Source organism: Durio zibethinus, chromosome 6 (genome assembly GCF_047325235.1).
Source record: "Durio zibethinus cultivar Kanyao isolate XHJ-2024 chromosome 6, ASM4732523v1, whole genome shotgun sequence".
NCBI lineage: Eukaryota > Viridiplantae > Streptophyta > Magnoliopsida > Malvales > Malvaceae > Durio > Durio zibethinus.
In genome coordinates, this window is record NC_143167.1 from 9,377,273 (window position 1) to 9,395,828 (window position 18,556).

Below are 18,556 nucleotides of genomic sequence, written 5' to 3' on the forward strand. Positions count from 1 at the left end.
GATTTTGAAAAAGTCATAAACATTTTCAAAATTTTAATTTTTCAAAAATTTATTTCTAAAAAGGTTTATAATCTTTCGAAAATCTATTTTCGAAAAATTATGACTTTCTGAAAATTTATTTTTGAAAAGATTTATAACTTTTTCAAAATTTATTTCTAAAAACTTATGTGAAATAAAAAGTAAAGTTAAATAATTTCTCTTACCAAAAATTAAAACAAAAGTTGAGTATGAAAAGGAAAGACTGAATTGCATTTAACAATACTCTACTTATTATAGTATTTTAAAAAGAAAAACTGATAAAAAATGGTCTATCAACGCTTATCAAAGTGGCATTCATAGAGATTTTTGTAACAAACATAGTCTTTTCTTGACTTTAGGCGAAAATAATGCTTTTAACTAAAAACGCATTTCCTAAAATAAAATTTTAACTAACCTTTAACAAAATAAGCACTAATTAACCGACCTTTTAGAAATTATACACTCAATTAATCAAATTCGTCCTTTTGTTTTCAAGGGAGGAAGACATACATTCAACGGAGGTGCACAAATCCTTTTCCGTTCTCAAAAGATGATGAAAGTATAGAATTCCAATAGAGTTTTATTCAAAATGAACTGCATTTATAACACAAGAACCCAAGCAGCATTTCATAGAAACAGACCAGTATATAGAAGCTTCAACCAAAAAAGAAATATGCTTTTCCTTGGCACCACCTCGTCCCATAATCATAAACCAAAATTTCGCTGTTAAAATCTCACAAAATGCAAGTATTAAATAATAATCCTGTCAATAATCTCTTATAAATGCCGGAAAATATGCCATAGCCAAAATTTGTGGTAAAAGATGGTATCTAATTTATGCTCCAAGTAGAAGATCTCAAACTCAAATGTATTGTTTTCCAACCATACCACCTAAATCCCACCACAAGATTATTTGCGAGGTAAAGAATCAAAGACAAATTTTAACCTGCTTCGGAAGTGAAGAAGAAATTGTGAACAGGACAATAAAAATCAGGGAAATTCTAAGCTCTGTCTGCAGATTTTATGGCTGCCCGCTTTACCACAAGCCGATAGCCTTCCACCAGATGCCTCCCACTCCAAGCCATATAATAATATTGATAACAGATATCAGGAAACCGTAACCCCACCATTTGGCCAGAGGGACATAGCCAGCTCCATAGAAAACGGGGGCAGATCCAATGCCATAATGGGTAATGCCACCCATAAGGTTGGAGACGAATGAGAGAACAAGGGCTCCCAAATATGGTGGAGTGCCCAAAGCACTAGCCACAGACAAGAAGGCTGTAAACATGGCACCAATATGAGCAGCTCCACTGGCAAAGAAGTAATGTGAGTAGAAATAGAGAAGAACCAGAATGCCAAATGATAATTGCCATGAAAGACCTAATCCACCAACAACCTGTAAAAAGAGTAGATCACAGATATTAAGGTAATTCCAAAATGTCAATTCATTTAAGCGTTATCCTAAACCCAATTATGCATACATCTAACAGACGTGAATTTTAATTTACGTTAGACCTCTTGGTTACAACCCTTAAGCAAAAGGTACCTGGTATGATCGCCAAAGCAGAAATATTGGACATGGCAATATCAAAACAATGCTTACTTAGCCTTAAAGCAAAAATAACAACTGGGGCATTTTTAAATGAGACTCAAAGACATGTCAAAGTAGTATGATTAAATATTAATAGAACAAGACAAATGAACTAGAGAGAGAGAGAATCAAACTAGACTATATATATCACAATCTAAAACGTAAGTATTTTGATATTTGGCATTATTTAAGACAAAGATAAAAATTGCCTACAGTTTTCCTTTTTTTTTTCCTGTTGAGGGAAAAATGACGTCATGACAAGTATTTTCTGGAAAAAGTAAAGCACTGCATGTAGAATATGGTAGTTGCGACATTGCAGAGAGAAAATAAACTAAAAGGAAAACAGGACAAACCTTAACAACAGTTTCACTAAACCATGAGATGAGACCATATTTGTTCAAATATCCAGCCATAGCAATGAGTGCAGCGAACCATGTAAGTGTATCCCATGCAACTGATTCAGCTAGACACTCCTTCCATGTGACTACCCCAGTCACAAGTAGGACAGATAACCCAAGAATGGCAGCAGTAACAGCATCCACACTTAACATCCCTCCAAAAATCCAGAGCCCCACCTAACGCAACAGAAGAAGATATGAGAAGACTCATGATATTGGAATATACAAGCTCTCGCATGTATTTTTACATACATCAGTAGAACCTCCTGCTATTCAGGCCTCCATATGCACATTAAACCATTTCATCAAATGACAGCACAAAGTACTACAACCAAAAACAGCATTAAACTTCTTATTAATCAGTTGAGAGCAATCAATATAGATGGGGAATATAAAAATTGAATAAAATACAGAAACCTAGTCATATTTCAGTAATTCTTCTAGCTGTATACCAGGATCAAGGATTCAAATCAATAAAAACAAGGCACCTATAGGTTCTATCACATGCATGATTCATTTCCAACTAATGGAATTGCAGCACCGCTTTCTGCAATGCAATCACAACCTTGATATTGTTGAGGTATGAATCAAGCTAATAAGAAGCACTTGAAATACAACAAGAACAACAACAAACTAAGCCTTATATCCCATAACTTTGGGATCGGCTATATGAAAGGTGAAAAAAAAAAAAATCATATTAGGTCATAGTTTTGAATCTTCTTGCGCCACTTATTTCTATCAAAAACAACTTTTTCATCTACTTCCTTAACCCTCATATCATTTCTTATTACTTGCATTCACGTATTTCATGATCTACCTCTAGAAGTTTTAGTCTTTTCCAAATCCAAAAGCCCATTTCTTCAAATTGGTACAAATAAAAGCCTACGTTTCTCATGTTCAAACCATCTCAAACGGCTCTCTCTTGTCTTTTCCTCAATTTGGACTACCCTAATTTTCCTCGAATATCTTCATTTCTTATTTTGTCTATTCTAGTCTTACCACACATCCATCTAAGCATCCTCATCTTAGCCACTCTCATTTTCTTCTCATGTTGTTTCCTAATGGCCCAACACTCAGTCCCATATACCAATGTAGGCCTTATAATTGTTTTATACAACTTTACCTTTAACTTTAAAGACATGTTGCGTTTATACAACATACCCGACACACTTCGCTACCTCACCCATCCTACTTGAATCCTATCACATACATTGTGCTTGAAATAAAATATGAAAACCTTTGAGGCCAACATAGCTAACAATTAAAATGGCAAAAGGAAACCTGACAGCTTGCAGTTTTTCCTCAAGATTCTACATATAGCTAACAGATTTTAGAAGTATTCCATATTAATTACCAAAGTCTGCAAGGTTAAGATCATAAGAAAGCACAATAATTGTCTAGATTTTTACAAGTTTATGAGGGCGCCCTCAACCAATTGCTATCAGGATTATTTTATTTGACAATCATTAACAAAGAAAAAATGGCATGACACATTCTATGTTTGACCAAATTACTTGTTAAGAAGTATCTTAGAAGCAAGATTATGAAGAAGTCTCTCCTCTCTAGGCCCATCCATAACCTAACCTAATTATTAGACTCTTAAGGTATTTATTATTAGAATTTTAAGGTATATATCTAACCCTAACTCTAAAATTATATTAATTCAAAAGTTCACTTCCAAAGTCACATTGACTGGCAACAAATCCATGTTGATCTTCCACCAGAGTCAATCATCAAAAACTGATTACAAAGGAATCTTGAGCCCCGGCAGGCAGATTCAATAAGAAAACATCATTGCCAGCAGATTAAAGGGGAAAAAAAATACAAAAGAAGCCTTCAAGTGAAACACCTAACTGTCACCACGTTTTATAACCTTTTGAATCAATATCGATCATGTTTTTTAAACACCACAAATAGGGGTGTAATCGAGTCGAGTCGAGCCGAATAGTGAGAAGCTCGAGCTCGAGCTCGATCGAGTTTTATTTTTCAAGCTCGAGCTCGATTCGTGATCGAATTCGAGCTACTCGAGCTCGCTCGATTAAATGTAAAAATAAACTCGATTCGTATACTCGACAAGAGTTCGATTATTTATGCTTGAACTCGAACTTGAACTCGGACTCGAAATATTTTATTAATTAAAATAATAAAAATATATTTAAATATAAAAGCTCGATTAGGCTCGCGAGCTATTCGAGTCAGATATAAGAATATTCGAATTCGGCTCGATCGATAAGTCGAGCTACTCGAGCTCGAGCTCGACTCGATAATAATCGAACCGAATTTGAGTTTTCTTCGAATCGAACTCGAGTAGCTTGCGAGTAATAATGTATCATTTACACCCCTAACCACAAAGAAGAGATCAATCAAGAAAAACTCTCCAAGAGGGTGTAGCATGATTACTCCTAAGGGGAAAAAACAACTAAATCATTATAATCCTCATCCAAATTCCCTATATGCATCTGATGAATTTAGAGAAATTCACTTTTCAAACTCTATTACAATGGTTGGAGGTATTTTTATAACTGTAACAACCATGTGTTGAACTCTTGGTGATTTAGAGATATGGAATACTTATCAAATCAATCTGTAGCAAACTTTCAACAACAGAATATATCAAATATTAATAAAATATAGGGAATAATATAAGTATTTACTTTATTTTAAAAGTGTAAAGCTGCCATTAGTTTGCCCTACTTTTCAAGAATTAGCATAACAGTGCATCTCTAAAAGATCATAGCTGTATCTCATATCCTTATTGATGCTTAAAAGCCTGAGATAAAGTAAATTCTAAGAAAATTGCCACAAAAAGTGCACTGTCCCATCAAACTCCTACACTAGACCTACAATCTCACCTATTTTAAAGGTGCAACAAAGCATCGTGAATAAAGCAATCACATGATTATGCATATATCCACCTCAATTAAACCCTCTATCTTGTCTTCCTAGAGAATGTACATAAGGAAGGCTTGCGAACATTATAATGCAATGGAAAAAGTCTCTGAAGACCTTTTTCTTCTAATAAAATGTCCCATGCACTTCCACCTTTAGAAAAAAATATATAAAGAGCGAAAATGCACTTTCACATTTTGAAGTTCTAACCAAATATCAACACTCTACGCAATGCTAACAACTAGTCATTCCTGGATTTCATACTAACACAACAAAAATTAATGTAACAACTGAAGTAAATGCAAATACTGAAGCAGAGCAAAATATATAACCACGTGAACAGACTGGAGATGCAAAATTCATTTCAGTTTGGGTACCAAGGTGTGCTAAAAAGATATACACTTATAAACCACAACAATATCTTTTATAAAAAAGAAATAGACCTTTTCCTTCAATTCCTTTCCAACCTCTAGATGAGAGTCTCTATTACAAGTTCAGATTGTCAAACCCAAAATCCTAATGCAAAATTTACATTTTCCCTGAAAATCCTAATTTGTATGGCATCTCTCTCACACCACACTAAAAGTAATCTAGCAAATTACTTGCTAAGGGCAGATCTTCAAGGAAAGACAAAGTAGCCAGCAACAAAGACGTGTGCCACTATCATAAGGTCAAACTCAACTACTATTCTGTAGACTTCAGCAAAATAATTACCACAATTAACAGAGCTTAAAATTCATCATCTACTGTGAGTCAGTGACAATTAAACCAGATTAACTTCCTTAAATGGTAGCACAAAATGGAGAGCCTCTCCAACTAAAATGTGGCCACCATCGTGACCACTACCAATTATTTTCCAGTGCAACATTTCCACTTGATAGATTGCCATTGCCGCAAGACATACTTTCGTAGTTATATAGGCATAATTAAAACATTCATAATCATAATTCATAACCAATCAAATGATTAAAAAAATGATTAGTCGAGTATTAATGTTATTATTATACCGTTAGAAGCAGAGTCCCAGCCATAATAATCTCATTCTTGGACATCGGTCCCATCTTCTCCAGCTTCTCCTTAGCAAGCTTTGGGGCGTCGGGACTACTCTTCACCGTTGGCGGATAAATAACATACAAAAGCAATGGCACAACAAGCAACGAAACTAAACCTGGCACGATTGCCGCCTTAGCCCAATCCGTCCATCCAATCTGCTGTTTAATCGTACTGAAAGCTAAATTAGCACTTAATGGATTCGCCGCCATTGCCGTTAAAAACATCGAAGAAGAAATAACGGAAGTTTGGAAACACGTCAGCATTAACCAGGATCCTAATTTGTTCTCCGTTCCGTCACCAGCGTTGCTTCCACACGCGACGCAGAGAGATTTCACTAATGGGAGGAAAATTCCTCCGGAGCGTGCGGACACGGACGGAATTGCCGGCGCTAATAAAGCTTCGCTGAAGACTAAGCCGTAGCCTAAACCTAGAGAGGACGATCCAAATAGGGAAACGAATTGGTAAGCGATTCTGTTACCAAGTCCGGTCTTGATGAAACCGCGAGCGAAAAAGAAGGCCAAAGCGATGAGCCAAGGAATAGGATCGCCAAAGGCGGAGAAGGCAGCGGAGAAAGTTAAGGTTTTGGTGAGGACGGAAGCGCCGAGTCCGAGTAGAGCCACGGCGCCGAGTGGTAACGGTTGAGTGATGATGCCAACGATCGTGGCGAGGAATATGGAAAGTAGTTGCCAGGCGTTACGGGAGACTCCGGATGGGACGGGAAGGAACCAGAGGATGACACCTGTAGCAATGGACGCCATTAATGGCTTTAATGCTGCACCTTGCCATGGTTGCTGCAACGGCGGAGTTACGGCCGCTGGAGTTGATGCCGCCGCTTTGACAGTTAATTCCCGGGGATTTGTTGGGATGCTTTTATTTAGAATGATTGGAGTGAGAGTGAGACTTAAAGGTTTAATGAAGCTCGAATTGTTTGAAGTGGAGTTTGAGAGAAGCGGATGGGAAAAGACCGGGTTCGGACCCGATCTGGAAGGAGGAGAACGAGATTTAATACGTGAGAAGCCTAGGGAGCAGGAGGAGGTGAAGGCGACGGACGCCATTTAATACGGTGGCGTCGACGGTGGATGAGAGGAAGAAATGATAGAAGGGGAAGTAAATAAAGGCGGGTTTTATATTTATAGAAGAAAAGCAGGAATAGGGTAACACTGGCCGTTCGATTTTGATCAAACGGTGGATGAGAGGTTTGGAATATACGGTTGGCTTTTAAGATGGGAACTTAATAAGAGAAAAAGGAACGTGAGCTTTGAGAGTGTCGTCTTTTGATTTCAGGGGTTGAAATTTCCGTCTAAGCTTTTGTTGGGTTTGGCCATCGACCCCAGGTTTTTGTCTGTATTCGATATCGTCCGCGTGTCGTGGTGTCACTGGAAAAAGTCAAGCTTTTTGGTGACGTGGGAGGTGTGGGATCGAGGTGGACCAATGGAAAGACAGGAATTCTACGTGGCGGAGTGTGACTGGGCATGGTGTTCTGAGAGCGAGATCCGTAAAGGGGTTGTTTTCTGTTTTTGGTGAGGGGCAGGAAGGTGACTGACTGACAAGAGAAAGTGGGAGTTATGAGACCAGAAATGTGTTTTTCGGAAGGGAGTAGCGAAATGACGAGGTTACGCTGAAAGCCCGGCGTGTGGCGGAACAAAAGCCACAGAAATGACGTGCGCTGAGACTGATGCGGAACATTAAATTTCAATGCAGAAGCAAAAGAGGAGACCAGCAGCAGGAAGGGAGGGGCTAAGGGGGTGAAGGGGACACGTGGTCCCCCAGAGGCAGAGTTTTATTTTTGGTCAGGCAGTTGCACTTAACGAGTGAGTTGAGTTCTGTTCTGATTTCGACTCTTTTCAAGTGCGAATGATCAGAATTTTGAGCCTGCAAAAGGACAGAAGATATCAACTATTGCTATCCGATTTGAAACTTGTGAACTTTCGTCTTTGGACGCGTTTTGGTTTGAGAAAAAATAACATTTATTTTATAAATCTTTTTTTTTGCTAATGTAATTTTTATGTTTGGTTTTTATTACATGATTTTTAAAGTTTTTTAAGATTTTAGTGATGTATTCAAAAATGAGATAAAAAATTTAGATTCTATTTGATTTGAGAAAAATTTTTTAAATTTTTTTTTATTTTTGAGAAATGAGATAAAAAATGGAAAATGAGAAAAATCTACAATTTAAAAGATATAGAAAAAAGAAGAAAGAAAAAAAAAGTGAATTCTTGAATTCTTTTTTGTAGATTTCAAAATGAATTACAATAGTTGCTCACTCCCCTCTATATACGCATAATTGACGTTGAGTCAGCATCCCATAACAAATTCAGTAGCTAATCCTGGAATTAGCACAAAACAACCATCTTTAACTGGTAATTAAAATACTTCTTCCAAAATACTGGACTCTACTATTAATAACTCCTAAACCTAACTCCAATATTTTCTAGGCCACAATAGTGCACCCCTCCTGAAGGCAATCCTTGTCCCCAAGGATTGAACAGAAGAAATTTTTGTTACAACTTACACAGTATCCTCTGGAAAATATTTTCTATCAGTGCACTTCATTTCTTCTTAATCATTTGTCGATCCAGAATTGCAATAGGTTCCTTTGCTAAGAGTTGGCTCCTTACCTAGATACTTCTTCAATTGTGATACATGGAACATTGGATGGACGCGAGCAATGGGTGGTAGTTCCAACTTGTAAGCCACTAGACCATCCCTTGCTAATACTTTGCAAGGACCAAAGTATCTAGCAGCAAGTTTGAGACTAGATCTATTAACAACAGAAGTTTGTCTATATAGTTGAAGCTTCACTCCTATAAACATCAGAAAGCAAGTACTATCATTGACTAAGTTCATCTTAGCCAATTGCTTCTTTATAGCTACTTGAACTCTATTAGCTACCAACCCCTGTTAATTATACCAATAGCTTCACATGCCGAATTGCATAATAAGATTGGTGAAATCCCATAGAATTGGCCCCAATGTCCTCAGCCATTGCACTTCTAACACCATATCACATCTTATTAAGGGCAAGAAAAAGAAGTCATTATGTAGATATCAAATTTTGTCCGAAATATTTTAGCATGGTTGAATTAAACTTATTTGAAGCCCATAAAAAGGCTTATTTAAGAGTCCATAAAATGCATCGAGATTTAAACTTATAATAAACAAAATAAAAAGAGACCCGTATGGTTACTATCAAACTCTTTTACATGAAATTTATATGGATGATATCTTTTCACGTAAATGAATGTGAAATAAAGAATAAATGAAACGAATAAATTCCAAAGTCAATTATAGTCAAAATTGCATAAAATTTAGTTAAAATAAATAAAACCGGGGGTCAATCTTCAAAATTCACAATCTAATTAGAATTAATGTGGTTTAAAATTAAATTTGTGAATTTTTAAAAAACATTAAAAATTTTTTGCATTGGGAAAAGTATAAAAATAATAAAATGCCCTTAAAAAGTATTTTTGTAATTTAGCCTTTCCAAACTCAGATTTTCATAAAATTTTTTAGATCTTAATTTCATAATATTTTATAATTTTTGGTATATTTGAAATCACAACAGTACCTCAAAATATGTGAAATTATCAAAATAACCTTATAAAAGTATTTTTGTAATTTAGTCATCATGAGCTCGAATTTTCATGAAATTTTTTAGATCTTAATTTCATAATATTTTAAGATTTTTGGTGCATTTAAAATCATAGCAGTACCTCAAAAATATAAAATTACTAAAATACCCCTATAAGAGTATTTTCATAATTTGATCTTCCTAAGCTCAAATTTTTATGAAACTTTATAGATCTCAATTTTATAATATTTCATGATTTTTGTTATTTTAAAATCTTAAAAATGAGTATGAAAACATTGATTTCTAAGAAAATGGCTTAAATACAAAAAATTTTGTACTAGGGGTAAAATGATCTTTTTATGGGTTTAGAAGATATAAAAATCCAACATTTGCAATGAATAATGTGGACCATTGGATCTTTTATTAATCTTGATGCAATGGCCAAATGTATTTCCTTAAAAAAAAAAAAAACGTTGATCCTTGGATAAGATTTCATCCAAGGGTTTATATTCATCCAAAATGAGATTTTTTTTAGAGACTGACTCTTGAAAAGCTAGGAAATGAAGGTCAATCAAAGAAAAAAGGAAAAGTTGTTAGAGAGAAGAGGGACATGAAAAAAGAAAAAAAAAGGAAACGATTAAAAAAAAGAGAGGATGAGCTAAAAAAAAAGAAGAGAGGCATATAAAAAAATGAAAGGAAAAAAATTGCTAAACAATAAGAGAGAGAGAGAAAAAAATGAGGAAGCTACCGAAAGGGTGAAGGAAAGAAGTTGTCGAAAGGGGGCTCTTGAAAAAAGCTAAAGAGAAGTTTGTTGAAAAAGAGAGAGCTTGTAAGGAGGTTAGAAATAAAAATGAAGGTCTTAGGCAGCTATTAAAAGGAAAGAAAAAAGATCCAAATAACAAACAAAAAAGACAAAGGAAAAAAAAAAGAAATAGGAAGGTAACTCCATATGCTTATATTCTATTGGATGCTTGTTTCTTGTTATTTTCCTTTATCTTATTTATCTTATTTTGTGTGTATTTGGTGTTGTTTTGTTCATGTTTATTACTTTGCTTGTTTAAGGAAACTTGTAGTTTTGTCATTTCCATGTTTGTTATTTGGCTTTTTGCACAACACATTATTGGAAGCTTGAAACCTTTTTTTTTACCAGTTTGCTGGCTTTCTTTTTATTGCTCATGAATAACAAAAAGAAGAAAGAATGAAAAATTATTTTTCATGAAATCGGTTATGTCATTTTATTGCTTATGAAGCTTTGAAAACTTATGGTATAAAAATGCTTTTTTTTTGTAGTAAATAAAAACTTAGGGAAGTTGAAGAAAACTTTTATGCTCACCATTTTTTTACTTCTGCATGTATCTTGTTAGCTTCATAAATTTTGGTGCTTACAGCATTCAATATGTTTGTAAACTTATTTCATGAAGGAAAATGTTTCAAACATCGTGTGGTCCAAGGGACTGTTGTAAGGGATTTCGAATGATAGCCTTTTTTCTTCTTCCATAGGCTGGAGATCATTAATAGTTTAGGTTGTATACTTGTCCTTCACAGGTACAAGCTAGGTGTTACATCTTTTATGTTCTCATATTTTGCTGTAAAATTAAAAAAAAAAATAGAAAGCCTAGGAACTAAAAACCAAAGTGCTTAAAAACTAGACTAAAATGTGTAATAAAATAAGCCTCGAAAACATGTATAGTTAGCCATGTAGCTTTAGGGATTGTTAAAACTCCATTGTCTTATGTTTTTTACTTTAGATGAAAGTAGAAAGTTGCAAAATGGTAGCATTCGTTTCAAGCTAGGTGATAAGGAATCCTAAGTGTTATTAGAGTTCCTGTTACATATAAGAGTTGCAAGATGTTGAAAATCTACTCGTTCCCATAAGGTCAGTTGTCATGCATAATTTATATGTATCATATAAATATAGACACATCTCCCTTTTATTGTTAACGCTCAATTATAATTTAAATTTTATATATATCTTTTTGTGGATGGATCTTTATGCCTATTGTAATCTTTATGTAATATACAATGTTGTCTTCCAATTTATTTTTAGAATAATTTTTTTATGCTAAGATTTATGCCGAACATAATAATAATAGTAATGATAATAATGATGATGATAATGAAATTTTTGATGATGAGATTTTAAAAAAATATGAGTAGTGATTTCTTAAGATCTCTATGTTAGGTTATTTTTTAAAAAATATTACCAAAATAATGAAGTATTTAGAAAAATATTCAATAAAAAAGATTTTCATTTTCTATTTTAGATGTTAATAATAATGTGTAATGACTATTTTAGTAATGAAATTGGTATAATTAAAATTTAAAATTTTGATTTAAAAAAATAAAAAAAAAATAAAATTTATTAAGTAAGAAAGGAAAAAGTGAATGAAATTTTTGAGGATGGGATTTTAAGGAAGTTCAAGTAGAGATTCCTAAGAAATCTGTAGGTGAGAAAATTTGTCTAAAATACCACCAAAGTATCAGGTATCTAGAGAAATTTTCAATAAAAGATTTTGTTTACTTTGTTCTTTTTAAAAAAAAATTCTTAATGGTAATTATGAAATAATTAAAAAAGATTAAAACATAGTAATATATATTTTTCATGTACATATTCTACTTTCTTATTTGCATAACATAATTTTAAATGCAAATGAAATTTTCTATGATTGGATTTTGGGAAGTCTAAGTAAAGATTCTCAAGAATTCTTTAGGTGAGAAAAGTCTTTTAAAAATTACTAAAGTATTGAAATATTTAGAAGTTTCTTTTCAATACAAGAAATTTCTATTTCTTAATTATTTTCTTTAATTTGAATAATTTTTCTTAATAAATAAGAATTTGTTTTTTTGGAAATAAATATATTTGTAAATAATTATATTATTACATGACTTTTAGTAACTTTAAAAAAAAAATCTTCGAGGATAAGCTCCTAAAGAAATCCGAGCAATGATTCCTTAAGAATCTTTAGGTAAGAAAACTCATTTAAAATACTATCAATGTATTAAAGTATTTAGATTAATTTTTGATAAAGAATTCTCATTTTTTAAAATGGCATAGAAATGAATTTTGAAAAGTACTATTTGTTTTTAAAATTATAGATATCATATTTTATGAAATTAAATATGAACTACCAATGATAGAATTTTTGATAACTCCAAGTAGTTATTCTTAAAAATTTCTTAGTTGAGATGGTTCTTTTTAACGTTGTCAGAATATTAGAATATTTTTCAAAAATTTTTAATATAAGGTTCTTATTTATTTTTCAAGCTTACTAAAAAAAATAAAAATATGTTTTTAAAGAAAATAGAAAAAATAATTTTTAAATACCAAAATTAAAACCATTTTAATTAATATTAAAAAAATAACACATAATTAATTAATATCGTTTTAAACGAGCATTGTTGGGGTGCTAATCATTTCCTACATATAACTGACTCTCGAACACAAACTATTTTTTCTCAGATCAAAAAATTATCTTTTTAATAAATTTTAATTAATTTTAAAATTTTATTAAAAAGATAAGTTTTAATTGATGATCAATCACATCTAGCCAAAAAAGATTGGTGGCGACATCATCTTTTGTTTCAAAATCATCTAACAGTCCCCAAAACTATTACAATAGTTGGACGACTTCACTAGAGACGTTATTTTTTTTAAGGAGTTAGGCCAAAAATTAATAATGTGCTATCTTTAATTTTGTTTTAATGATCTTAATTGGTATTTAACCATAATTTCTTGATTCTTTTTAACAACAACCACAACAATAACAATAATAATAATAATAGCAACGATAATAATAAAAGGGAAATCGTGAGGTGATAACCTTCGTAATGGCAAGCAAAAGATTCTTACTCAAATTGAACTCTTTTTTTTTTTTTTTAGCCTGTAATAGGTGAGGATCAGGGTGATTTGTTAGTCTATAGTGGAAGCCAGTGAGGAACAATTTAGTTACCTTTAGATGCAAATCAATTTAGACCTAGCATATAGTAAATCATAAAAGTCGCCTTGAGGTAGAGCCATAGCCATCCTTTTTGTAGACCGTCTCCATGAAATAGAATAAAAAAGGGAACATTTATGTTGAAGTTAAAAAAAACCATAAATATAGGCATTCATATTTGTTTTGATTTTTCCAAAAAAAAAAATACAATAAGATCTTTGTCTTATTTCCTTTTCTAAGAAAAAAATTTTCCTTTCATTTCTAATTTTTCAAGCTTTTATTTTTATTTTCTCTCTTTTTGTACTAACGACTTGTTTTTTTTTTCCTTTTGTGTTTTTTTTACATAAATTATATTGACATGACAGAATAACATAGTGAGGTATTTGCTTTGAGACATCTTTCAGTAAAGTTCTTTTTCATGGATCCCACAGTATTACAGATCTGTTCTGTCTCAGTAATTGCTTTATGTGAATCATATAATAAGGTGCATAAATAGTCTAAAAGAACTCATTAAAGGGAAAGAGATTGTTTACCAATTGGTTTCATGTTGAGGTTACCAGAAAAAGTGCATTTGAGTCTTATCTAGAATAGTTTGAAAGATTTGGCTACCATACAAAATTAGATGGGTGAAGCTAGGAAAGAAAAATTTTATAAAAAATATGGGCAGATTACATCTTTTATTTTAGTAGTGATTGAAGATCATTTGATTCGAGCAGCTGCTCAATTTTAGGACTCATCATACAGATGTTTCATATTTAATGAAGTGGATTTGGCACTGACCATTGAGGAATATTTAGTTTTGGTAGGATTGGAATTGTAATTTCCTAATAAGATACATGTTAGAAAACCAAAGTCATGATACCTTAAGAAGATAGCTAAATTGATGGGAATACAGGTAGAAGATATAGATGTTTTATTTAAAGACAAAGGTAAATGTGTTGGCTTACCTTGGCATTTCTTTCGTGATTTCATCTTAGGACATTTAGAAGATGATCAAGGCATGGCAGTGTTCACCCTAGCAATTTACGATATGGTGATCTTTCTAAGAACTTTGGGATATATTGAATTGGTAGTAGTTGATTTATTCGACAAATCAAAATTCAGGCGATTAATCCCATTTCAGCCATCCTAGTTGAGACAATCAGGTCATTGAACTTTTGTCATTGAAAATAAAGACGTTTCACAGGAAGAGCACAGTTACTATTTGTCTAGATAAAAAGCCATTTCAAATGCAAGAAAGTTACTTTTTTTTAGCTTTATCTTCGAAATATAGCCTTAGTTAAAGAATTTTGTGAGACTCAGTGGCCAATATTGAAATTTAAATAAGAGTGGATACCATTATTTCGAAGGCTTACTAGTGATCAAGTCAAATGGATGGCAACATAGATGCCTCATGTGCCAATGTTATATCGAAATGGAGATAATCAATGGGTAGTACTTTTAGGATTGAAAATAAAGACGTTTCACAGGAAGAGCACAGTTACTATTTGTCTAGATAAAAAGCCATTTCAAATGCAAGAAAGTTACTTTTTTTTTAGCTTTATCTTCGAAATATAGCCTTAGTTAAAGAATTTTGTGAGACTCAGTGGCCAATATTGAAATTTAAATAAGAGTGGATACCATTATTTCGAAGGCTTACTAGTGATCAAGTCAAATGGATGGCAACATAGATGCCTCATGTGCCAATGTTATATCGAAATGGAGATAATCAATGGGTAGTACTTTTAGGATTGTGGGGAGTGATAAGTTACGCTTCACTAATGGTATTAAGGCGGTGCGAAGAAATTTGTCCCTATCACGCATGGACTTAACTTAGTAAAAATTGTTTATGGAGAAATGAGCTCATCAAGAATAATGAAACAACCAGTTCAAGTATCAAAGAAGGCTCAGAGGCTAAGATTATGACCTACTTTTGACAAAGTCAACCTTAATTACTTGATTTGGAAAACAAAGTATTCTAGAGATATTATTCTCCCTCTAGATGATTTTTTATTTCAACAAGTGAATCTGTGGGCAAAAAAACCATTGTCAGAAGTTAAGCTTATTAAGCAAAAACTTGAAGTAGAAAAACATAAATTGAGAAAAGAAAATTTGAGATTTTAAAAAGAGATGGGACAACTGAAATATGAGCAAAAGCTTGGGAAAGTAGACTCAAAAAGGTAATGCAAGATTGGGATGTAGCCCAAAATGATCTAAAAGATTTGCATCAAGAAAACAAAAAAATACAAACCTAATTAAAAGAGGGAAAATGCACTAGATTTGGTTTTAGGCAGCAAAAAGAGCTTATTGATTAAGCTTCAATAAGAAATGCAATGTTGGAAGGACAAAGCCAAGGACAATAAGGAAAAAGCCATCAAGATTTCTTGAGAACAATAAGAGTGGGAAGGTTTGTATTCAACAGCTTCAGCAAGATTGATAGAATGTCAAAAAAAATGTAAAATTAAAGGCATAGAATGAAAAAAAAAAACACTAAGTAATCCAAAAAATGGAACAACAATTATAAAACCATAAAGACCATATTTCCACAATCACCAAAGAATTGCAAAATAGAGAAGAAGATTGGAGATACACTTGTGATCTTAAAGTGGTTGCTTGTATGAAGTGAAAGGTAGAGAGCTTAGGAAGGCAACAATACATAAAACATCTGGTTGGTCAAATTTGCAAAGCAATAAGGAAAACAAGAGAGATGGTCAAGAGAGTAAAAGCTTTAATATGAGAAATCAACACAATTGAAAGTTATGGGCAATGTTTGTTGAACTTTCTAGTTGAAGCCAAAGATCACCATGAGCAAATTAAATATTTCTATGGCTACAATGCTAAAATGATAGACTCTTTGTAATTAGAAACTTGTTAGAATCAATGAAAAGTTCTAATGTTTGAGATATGTCTTAGAGTAAATACCTTTCAATGCATTCATGCATACATTTTACATATTTTTCTCAATATTTTACCTTATTAAAATAATGTTTTCAAAATTAAAATAAAAAATATTTATTTTCACTTAAATAATATGGCATCCTAATTTTTCAAATTGTGGTAATAGAAGGTTTAAAGATAGCTTAACCATTGAAAGTTTGAAATCGGTCTGCTCGTCACTTGTAAATATACGGTTACAAGTTAGAATTATGAAAAATGAGTAGGTAGCCATGATAGAGAGAATGGAAAAAATTTAAAAAGTTATGCAAGAATGGATGATTGAAATGTAAGAAGAGATACAAAAACAAATGATAGAGTTGAGGGAGTTAATGGGAGGAATGGCCAAAGGGAGAGGTGTTGCTGAGCCTCTACTATAAGAGAGGAAAATCGATCTCAAGAAAATAACAATGTTAGAGAAAAGCCATTTTACCCACCTTGGTATATACCACCTACGGTTGAGCTCCTTAACTAATGTATCCATCGCATATGGGTAGACAACCTCATCCATTCGTGAATGTGAACTTACTAGTTAAACAACAACCAAATCAAGTGTAATTCAAGCATAATCTAGGATGTAATCCAGTTAATCCAGTTTTTGTTCTCTATTTAAATGATCTTAGGGAGCAAGATAAATTAAAAGGCATGTTTGAGTTAAGAGAAAAAAAATTCAAAACAAGCATGACTTGCTAGAAGAGACGTTAAAAGCCATTGATAGAAGAGATATCTTTGGCGATATTGATGCAAATGACCTTAGTTTGGTCCTGGATCTAGTAATTCCACTAAAGTTTAAAACTCTTGATTTTGAAAAGTATGATGAAACTAAATGCCCATTGACCCATCCCATAATGTTCTATCGTAAGATGATAGGTCACAGTGATAATGATAAGTTTTTGATCCACTATTTTCAGGACAGCCTCATTGGGTCTGTAGCTAGATGGTATGTCAAACTGGATAGGAGTCGCACATAATCTTGAAAAAGCCTCGCTAAAGCTTTTCTTGACCAATACAAGCATATATTAGACATGGCCTCTAATAGGTTGTCACTGTAAAATATAAAAAAGAGAGTTAATGAAACTTTTAAGGAATATACCCTTAAATGGAGGGATCTTACTGCTTAAGTATAGCCGTATTTTACTAAAAGGGGACAATGATACTTTTCGTTAATTCTCTTAAGGCATCGTATTATGATAAACTTGTTGGCAATGTAATGAAAAATTTTATGGATATGAATATTTTTAGTGAAATGATAGAAAATGTCATCAAGAGTGGTAAGACTGAGATAGGTTATGCTTTTGGTTCCAAGAAAGTAATGCCACATAAGAAAAAAGATAGAGAGGTATATGTTGTAGCCTATGGGAATCAACCACCCAAAAAATTTATCCCATAGCCCTTACCCAACCTACCCATCTTATTACCCCATGACACATAACATTTCCTAAGGTCTATACCCATATTAATTGATACCACCATTAAGATTCCCACAATGCTTTTGCCCTCACATGCCTATTTACGCTCCTGCACCCGCAACCCAACTTGTTATTCAAACAAATAGTTTGACAAAAAATCTTAGAGGTCCAAAGGCCACTCAAGAGAAAACTCCCCTTTATTTCATTCCTATGTCTTACACTAATTTATTCCCTTAATTAGTAGTAAACCATGTCATTGCACCTTACCCTATAAAACCATTGAAGCCTCTATACCCTAGATGGTATGATCCAAATGCTCGGTGTGATTATCATGATGGGGTTATGAGTCATTCCATAAAAAATTACACAGCTCTTAAGTATAAAGTGCAGCACTTGATCAAGAAAAGATACATAAATTTTGACACCAATAGGAATCCAAATGTTAATGAAAATCTTTTACCAAACTACGCTGGGCCAATGATCAAAGCAATAGATAGCAGTTTGGTAAGGCGTGTTAAGAGAAGTATTGATGAAGTTAAAACCTTGTTGGGCAAGTGTTTAAAAACTTGGTCAAAGTCGATATGTTTCACCTAATTTCTTCAAAACAAGTGATTTATTAGAAAGATTATGATCCAGCCCAAGCATGTATCTATGTCATGAATATGGTAGGACACTCAATTCAAAATTGTGGTGTGTTTCACCAAGTGCTGTGAATAATGATGGATTCATCCTTGGTAGAGTTTAATGAAAAGGATGATCAAAATATAATAAATACA

At 32.9% G+C, this 18,556-nt stretch overlaps 1 protein-coding gene across 1 annotated transcript; it reads right to left on the reverse strand.

Annotated features, from left to right (window-relative positions):
• Positions 1-768: 768 nt before the first annotated feature.
• On the reverse strand, positions 769-7,234 carry LOC111285055 (dicarboxylate transporter 1, chloroplastic-like). The gene is made up of 3 exons (XM_022874277.2): positions 5,907-7,234; positions 1,966-2,187; positions 769-1,417 (listed from the first exon to the last, which is right to left on the reverse strand). Exons 1-3 carry the CDS (start codon positions 7,005-7,007, stop codon positions 1,055-1,057), a joined length of 1,686 nt encoding a protein of 561 aa, XP_022730012.2. The 5' UTR covers positions 7,008-7,234; the 3' UTR covers positions 769-1,054.
• Positions 7,235-18,556: the final 11,322 nt, after the last annotated feature.